Here is a 7,921-nt window from a genome sequence, read left to right as displayed (position 1 = left end):
GTGTGGGAACGAGGGCGCAGAGCGGTGAGGCCGCCTGGCCCAGGGCGCCAGCACCCCAGGGGCTACTCAAGTTTATAACAGAGCCAAAAGGAAGAGGCCAAGCCCGCGGAAGGGCTCACTCACAATTATCCTGTGAAGTAAGCTGTGTGGGCCCGCTGCAGAGTGGGGGAGGGGCGAGAGGAGGAAAAGTGCTCCCTTTGCTCTTGGGACCTGGATTCCTTGCTGGGCGGACTGGGCTCGGCTCAGGCGGCCTCACAGGGAAGCAGGGGGTGGCCACAGGGGAGACTGGATTGGTGGCGTGCTTGTCTCACTGCTCCTTCTTATATTCTGGGTCTCAGCTTGAAGGTTACCTGGTCGAAGGGCGAGGTTCTCCTTGACCTCTTAGACAGGTCTAGCTGGCAGTACTTCAGGCCGTTGGTCTCCTTTGTAGCATTTCATGTTATGTGCAGTCATGTTACTTACCTGCTGGTTTACTTTATGGTCTGTTTCTCCCTCCTTGACTTGTACGCTCCCTGAGGGCAGGACATGACTGTCTCGCTCACATGTCTCTGGCACCTAGCCCAGTGTCTGATGCCCTGTAGGCACTCACCGAGTGTCTGCTGAACGAGGGAACAGATGAACACAGAACCGGGGTGGTCAGCAAATCCCAGGGGCTGGGCTCACCTCTGCCTTTACTGGCTGTGTGACCTCAACGTAAGTTGCTGCCTCTCTCTGGGCCTCTTCCAAGCCTCGATATAAGTACAAATATCCAACTCTTTTAAAAGGATTGGCCTCACCCTTCCTGAATATATTAGGCACTATTTAAGGAAAGGTAAAAGAAGTTGGAGTCATTTACTAAATTGTGCCTTAAATCAACTGCTGGTTGATTATTCTGATAACATTACAATGGTTTTCCCAGGAGTCACTGATGTGCAATGAGCCCAATCATATTTCTTATTCAATAAATTCTTTTATTGTAGGTTTACAGATTTCTCCATTACAATAATGAAAATAGCACTAGTGATTCGTAGCACTTAGGCCCAAATCAAAGGGGACTCCTCAAATTATAAGGTAAATGACACATAGTTGAACATATAGTGAATGTTGGGCAAGAGGCATTTAAAATATAGAAAATAAGGTCAAGGTTTTTATATGTGTACAAATACTTTAAGGTTTAGTTTATCAAGGTGATTGTTTTTGAAAGCATGATTTTGAAAACTATTTATAATCTGTGATAATAACACAACTGTAGAGAAAAGGCAAAATCAAGCAAAAACAAAAATACCCCCAAAATGAAAGGAAGTGAATCAAATACATGGGGCCGATGTGCAAACCTCTAGTCCCTTGGCCCTGGAATGGCAACTGAGTGGGTTTCATAGAAATTGTCCATAGAAAGGAATGTCTGGGCCTGGTGTGACTTCACTGCGTCTCCAAGTCCTGTCTCCTCACAGAGGAAAAGAAGTTGCTTGTCCAGCACAGCTGCCTGGAACGGGGCCTATGTTCCCAATCCTCTTGAGAACAGTCCCAAAACCTGGAAAGGCGAGGAGTCCCTGTGGTGCCTCGGGAGCGGCAGGGAGGGGGGGTCAGAGTTGGTCCCCAGCCCCGCCGACGCTGTCCGAGTGGTTCACGGGGAGTGGGTGGGCCTCCGTGTTGAACACCCAGTCTTCCAGGGAGAGTGTGTTGTCTTCAGAGAACAGAAGATAGAGATACCTGTGCCCCGAGGTGGGGGGGCGGGAGCAAGGCGCAGCCTGTCAGTGCCATGTGGAACAAGGGACCCCCAGGAACAAATCTCCAGGGCCTCAGCAACAGGCCTGTGGCTATGGGTGCAGGGTAGTCCGAGACCCCAAGTCCCCTTGGAAGGCTAGGCCCAGGGGAGATGCTGTGGACGCCGAGAAGAACGCTGGGCTTTGGGGCAGAAAGGCCTGGTTAACCCTGGCTCTGCCCCAGCCCTTGCACCAGCAGCTCCAGGCAGGCCCGTTCCCTGTCGGGCCCTGTGTGCGACCCCTGCCAGGACGCCTTAGGGCCTAGATTCTGCGTTCTTTGCAGGGTGCCCAAGTACTGCACCAGTCCAAACTCTTGGGCTGCTCCTTTACATGCCCACCTGAAGACTCTATAAAGGAGATGTTGGGGCACTAAAATGAACAGGAAGTGGTGACACCAGGATCCCGGCTTCCCAAGCCATGTGGGCGTTTACTGGAAGGGAAGGACCGGTCCTGTTCATCCAGAAGGGGGCTGCTCAGGGGAATGGGAAGGAAATGAGGGAACAGCACAGCAACGCTGCAGAGGGACAGTTACCAGCAGTGACCAGTATTGACACTGGCATCGTCATTCTCATTTTACAGAAGAGGGCATAATTTCATAGAATCTAAGTGACGTGAGGAGACAGGTCACAGAACTGAACTTACCACATAGCTAATACTTCAGCGGGTGGAGTCCAACCCAGTCTCACTCTCTGAGAAACCAGCCTGGCCCAAGGCTCACCCCAGAGGTGTCACACTCTGGATCCCAACCCTCCTTCCCTCTTAGGCCCCCGTCCTGTGACTGCAGACCCTGACTCTGGTGGAGGGACAAACTGCTGACCCCTCCGCCCTCCCTAAGAAAAGCCACGCTGTCCATTGGAAAGAACGCTGACCGAGCCCCAACTCACTTGAGGGTCTCCGCTAGAAAGAAGGTCTGCTGCTTGTTGTCGTGGCTGGGGATGCTGCTGTACACATCTTGGATGCCAGAGAAACCGGCTTCTGTCCGACAGTATTTCTCCAAGGCCTGAACAAAAGGAAAGCAGCCTTGGCGTGGGGAGAGGAGAGGTCCCCCGAGACTCATGCTTGCTCAGCAGGCCAGAGCTCACCAAAAGGTGGGTCCTGGGCCCCTCGGTTGGAGACTCCTAAGGCCTAGTTATGCTCAAGGTTTAGCACCAGGCTGGAGGGGCTGCGGCCGAGAGCTTGGTCCCAGTGGGCTGCACCCTGAGTTCTCCACCTAGTGTGAGCTTAGCGGAATCTTCTCTTTGCTTCTCAGAGGATAGACCGATGACAGACTTGCCCACAGGGAGGGACAGAGGAAGCTACTGGCGATGTGTGTGGGCTGGGATCGGGACTCCCTATGGAGATGTGGTCCCTGGAGCAGAGTGAGGTGAGCTACGGCTGTCTGCCTTTTCTATAGCAATGCATTTTTTTTTTTAACCCACTGAGTTTTCAGATGGGACCCAGGAGCACAAACTGCTTGGCCTTCAGTGGCCAAGAACCAGGCCTCAGGGAAGAGGAGACTGGTCAGTGAACCACAACAATGAACCTGAGCGGGCCCTGTGCCCCCCCACCCCCGACTCTGGAGAGCACATGCCCTTGAGATCAGGGCGTTGGGGAAGGTAGGGGGAAGGACAGAGAAGGCTCAGCATACGTCAAGGAACCTTCTGGAGTTCCCAAACCTGCCTTTCGCACCTACCCCAAAGTGGGCATGAGATTCCCGCTAGGTAGCTGGGAACAAGGGGGCTACTAGAGGGCTAAGAGCCCAGCCCCAAGCAATCCCGGAGAGGGTTGGGGGTTGCCTGGGGCTGGGCTGGCTCTGGGGTGAGGAGGTCCGTGAGCTGCTGGCCTGGCAGCTGTTCCTGTTTGAGAGGAGAAACCTCACGATTTGGTCCAGGCTTCAGGGTCAAAAGCAGCGGCCACATGCACTCTGGGCCCCCTTTGGCTGCTGCCCTGCCTTGGCCCCTCTGAGTTTGCTGGCACCAGGGCCAGGCTCCCAAGACTGCAGGTCTCAGAACGCTCCCCTCAAGTTCCTGGCTTGATTCTGCCCGGCTGGGGGCTCCTGGCTCTACAGCCACAACCTTGACCCTTTGCCTTCTGAACGTTAGCCCGATGTCAACCTGGCTTGACCTTCCTCGCAGTGCCTGAGCTAGGGGGTTCTGGACCCTGGCTGGGACTCCTCAGGGGCACCTGCCACCTGCTCAAGCCTCCCCACCCCCTGCCCAGCCCGGCCCGCTCACCGTCACCACTTCCCAGCCCCACTCCCTGTAGACAGGGTTGTGGGTCTGCCGCCATAAGTACATGTAGCTCTCCACCACCTCGGGTCTCAGGATGTAGTAGCTCTCGCTCAGCTGCGTGGACACCGCCTCTCTGCCGGAGTTAAACCAGAAGGCCTCGGGCCCCAGTTTGGTATCTGCAGAATGACCAACCGGAGGGCCTGGGTCAGACCGCCCCCCTGCTTCTCAGGATCCGGGGGCCCTGGGTGGGTCTGGGGGCAATGGCTGGTGATGATGGCGGGTGGGCCCTGCCTCGACTGCCTGGGGAGGCTGAGCCTGCCAGAAATACAGTTCCCCTCTTGGCCCAGGCTGGCCAAAGCAAGACCCTTGAGGCCTCAAACATTTTGCAGTTTTAGAACCTGAGAATCCAAATGAACTTCCTTGACTGCGTTTCCTAACTGTGTATTTTGAGACATTAGCGCTGCGAGATGTTAACCGGAGCTCAGCCAAGACAGGGCTCCAGGTTCAAACACAGTTGGAGAACAGTGGGTTAAACACAGGGAACTCCTGCAGGGCTTATCAGAGCCTTTAATGTGCTAAAGTGCAGTGGAGCTCCCCCACAGACCTCAGGGGACCCTTTTATCACCCCCCTGGAGCTGCCGCTTTGGGGGGCTGTTGACATGGCGGTGAGGGGAGGGCCTGCTCAGACCACACCTTCTCAGGCGGAGGGCTGACTGAGGAGGAAGGCGGGGGAGGCCTGGGTTTTGCTGCTGTTGTCGTGTTTGTTTTTGGACAATTTACTGCCAGACCTGTTTTTTGGATGACCGCAGTTATACAACCACCACCACAGCCACCGTTTGTGGTTTCGGAAACTGTACTGGGAACTTTACATACATTATTTCAATCCTTAAAGAAATGTGCGTTTTTGTTGTTGTTGTTTTGATAAGGGAGATGTTATTATCCTTCTACCGCGCAGGTGGAAACTGAGGGTCAGAGAAGCTAAGTAATTTGTCCAGGGGAACACACGGGGGCTGTGGCTGAGCTGGTATGTGACCCGCGCGTCCTCTCGTGCCTTCCCTGGGCGGGGTCCCCTTTCCCTTCTGAGGACTCTCTGCTGGCACATCCTGTCCAGGGTGGCTGAGGGCTCAGTCCTGGTCCTATTGTGAGTTCTTCCTTCTCCTATTAGGGTTCAGGACCTGAGAGGCCCTGGGTTGCTTTTCCTCAAGACTCAGGTTTTGCAGGATGTCCTACTCTTCTGGGGAGGGCTTCCTGGAGGAGGAATTAGCCAGACCCGGTCCCTTCTGATCCTCTCAAATGGTGCAGCCACTCTTGCTGTCAGAGAACAGTCATCTTGCCAAGCTGCTAATGGGGTGAGGGCAAGAGCGACCACTGCAGCCGTCCATGGACGAGCCGGGCTGGCTGGAACAATGTGCTCTATTAGGCGGACTGTCTTTTACGGTCTGGGCTGATTGTTCCCGACAAATAGCAAGCTTTTTATTATTCCTGAGATTTCCTATTTGTTTATGGTGCCAGCAGAGAGAGCTCTTTGAAGGGAATTGAAGAGCAGTTTTAGGGACCCATTGTGAATTGCTGGCTTTCTGTACAGCCCCAGGAGACCGGGATTAACTGCAGCGGTCACAGACGCATTTGGCGGACCACTGACAAACGCCTCTCGTCCTGTTGGCTGAAGGCGGCTGGCAACGCGCTTTCTGTGGGACCCTGTGCTGATCCTGGAGGCCTATGTTATTGTTCTCATTGAGCTGATGAATAAACAGAGGCCACCTAGATGGTGAGTGGCAGAGTAGCACTTGAACCAGAAATTTTTACTGCAAATCTTGGGTCCTCTCCTCCAACCAAAACTGGGATTAAACTCAGAGTAATGGGCACCTCCTGGGCCTTTGGGGGGCAGGGATTGTTCTGAGGGCTGCTGTTCAGAGGCAGCTCTCGGGGTGGAGCTGAGCATCAGAAGACCAGGAGCCGGGCCCCAGCTTAGCCACTCAGCGGTGCAACTTTGGCTCCGGACTGACTCAGTTTCCCCATGTGCAAAATGAGGATTTGGGTTCCTGTTCTCTAACATGACTTCTGACTCTAGCTTTTGACAATTCCGCGTGAGTGCTGAGCGGATGGTCAAGAAGCTCTCAGGCTTCCTGGTGGTCTTGGATCAAAGCGGGCAAATGGAGGGGCTCTGGGGAGGAAAAGCAGAGGCACGTTTGGGGGTAGGGAGTCAGGGAGAAAAAGTCTGCTCGGCCCAGGAAGCCAGTGTTTCTGCCTCAGGGGCTGGAGGGCCCTCTTCTCTGCGCCCCACACATGGGACCTCGGCCAACTCGTCTCTGAGCCTCAGCTTCCTCATCTGGGTTGTCAGGTTCAGTGACAATGTATGTCAAGTGCTGGACAAACACCTGGCACACACAAAGGGCTTAGTACCTCATCCCAATTTTCCCTTCAAGTTAGTGTTCAATATCACCGCATAGATAGCACATCCTTTGTTCAAATTCTGCATAACTGCAGAAGGTGAGACTTCCCTAAGACCATGTGTTCCCTTCACTCACTGCCACTCTGTGGACTTTCCAGTTCTTCCTGGTATCTAGCCTCAGTCTTTCCTGCCGCCCCATCCCCTTGCAGGGTTACCTGAGCGGTCATACGACTCGTGGCACGTCTTAGTGATCTGGGCTGCGAGCTCTCGGTAGTGGGCCCTCTTTTCCTCCTCGGCGTCCTCAGCGCCGAGGGCGATCATGCCCCCGGAGAAACAGGCCAGGTGCCCCATCTTGTGGTCCAGAATCCCCCCACGCCACTCAGCAAAGTAGGTCAGCCCCCCGGGAGACACATTCAGCAAGTGGGTCTCTAGTGCCTGGGAGCAAGGTGGGAATTGGCAGGGAGAGGGGGTATGGGAGGTACAGAGAAGGGAGGGGAGAGGACAGAAAATGAATACTTTGGAGACAGTAGCCAACGCAGCTCTGCCGAGCCCTCCATCCCGGGCAAAGGAGGCCGGCTGACCTCAGCCGGCGGCCGGCCTGGACGGGGCCGGTCAGGGGTTCAGTCTCTCGCCCAGCTGGGCCCTGGTGCCGGCTGGGGGCTTAAGGTAGCTCCCCAGGGCAAATCTCTTACACAGACTTTTAAATCTCCTACAGACAAAAAATTTGAAAAAAATCTTTAAAAATCCTCCTCCTCCATTATATTCTTTGTTAGGGAATTGTAGCCTGAAGCCCCATTGGCCCATGGACGCCCCTAAAATTGTACAAGCTACTTTTGTGTGTCTGCATTTTCATGGGACGAGATTCTCAAAAAGGACCCATAGAAAATGAAGAGCTGCTTTCTATGGGCCCTTGTCACACACTTTCTCATTTAATGCCCATGACAAGCCGGGTACATGGGCTGCAGTACTCTCTACAGACAGACGTCAAGGGGCTTGTCCCAGGTCAGCCAGCTGTACCAGGATGAGGACAAGGGCCCCCAGATGCCCAAGCACCACTTCGTTCACTACCCGATGGCTGCTCCTTTTGGTGGCAATGGGCTTTGAGAGCCCTCCTCTGCTCCCGTGTGGGGTGACGCTGTGGGTGAAGACTGCCAGAAGTTGGGGGTATAGGCGTTAGGCCGTCGTGCCTGCCACTGCCTGCTGGTGGTCCTGGTTGCCCTGGAAATGGGGGGAGGGGGATGGCGGCAGCTGCCCACATAGCTGACAGGCTGGGCTCGGTGGACCCGCCTGCGGGTCCTGGTCCAGCGCAGGTCTCGCCCCTCCGCGCTGTCCTCCCAGGGGCCTCTGCACTCTGCAGACAACAATCTGACTGTGCCTCGTGCCTGTTTAACATCCTTCCGTGGTTTCCCAGTGCCTCCAGGTGAAGTCCAGCGGGCTCTCCGAGACTCCCTGACCTGCAGCCTGAGGCTTAACCTGACACCACAGACATGGCGCTCAGGTGCAGACACATTGGGCTGAAACCCCATCTCCACTGGTTTCAAGCTGCGTGACTTTGGGTGGGTTCTATGGTCCCTCTG

At 54.9% G+C, this 7,921-nt stretch overlaps 1 protein-coding gene across 1 annotated transcript in view; it reads right to left on the bottom strand.

Moving 5' to 3' along the window:
• Nucleotides 1–1,253: 1,253 nt before the first annotated feature.
• The window catches only part of MAN1C1 (mannosidase alpha class 1C member 1), a 127,842-nt gene continuing 121,174 nt past the window's right edge, over nt 1,254–7,921 (bottom strand). Inside the window, exons 9-12 of the mRNA XM_054571757.1 lie at nt 6,560–6,779; nt 3,956–4,128; nt 2,627–2,742; nt 1,254–1,689 (exon numbers count right to left, since the gene is read on the bottom strand). Coding sequence (XP_054427732.1) covers nt 1,563–1,689; nt 2,627–2,742; nt 3,956–4,128; nt 6,560–6,779 — 636 coding nt within the window. The 3' untranslated portion in view covers nt 1,254–1,562. The remainder of the gene's footprint in view (nt 1,690–2,626; nt 2,743–3,955; nt 4,129–6,559; nt 6,780–7,921) is intronic.

Source organism: Pteronotus mesoamericanus, unplaced genomic scaffold (genome assembly GCF_021234165.1).
Source record: "Pteronotus mesoamericanus isolate MK-2021 breed Mesoamerican mustached bat unplaced genomic scaffold, CSHL_Meso_final contig_221, whole genome shotgun sequence".
Taxonomy (NCBI): domain Eukaryota; kingdom Metazoa; phylum Chordata; class Mammalia; order Chiroptera; family Mormoopidae; genus Pteronotus; species Pteronotus mesoamericanus.
The sequence above is the reverse complement of the archived record's forward strand: the minus strand, read 5'-3'. Positions and strand labels throughout refer to the sequence as shown.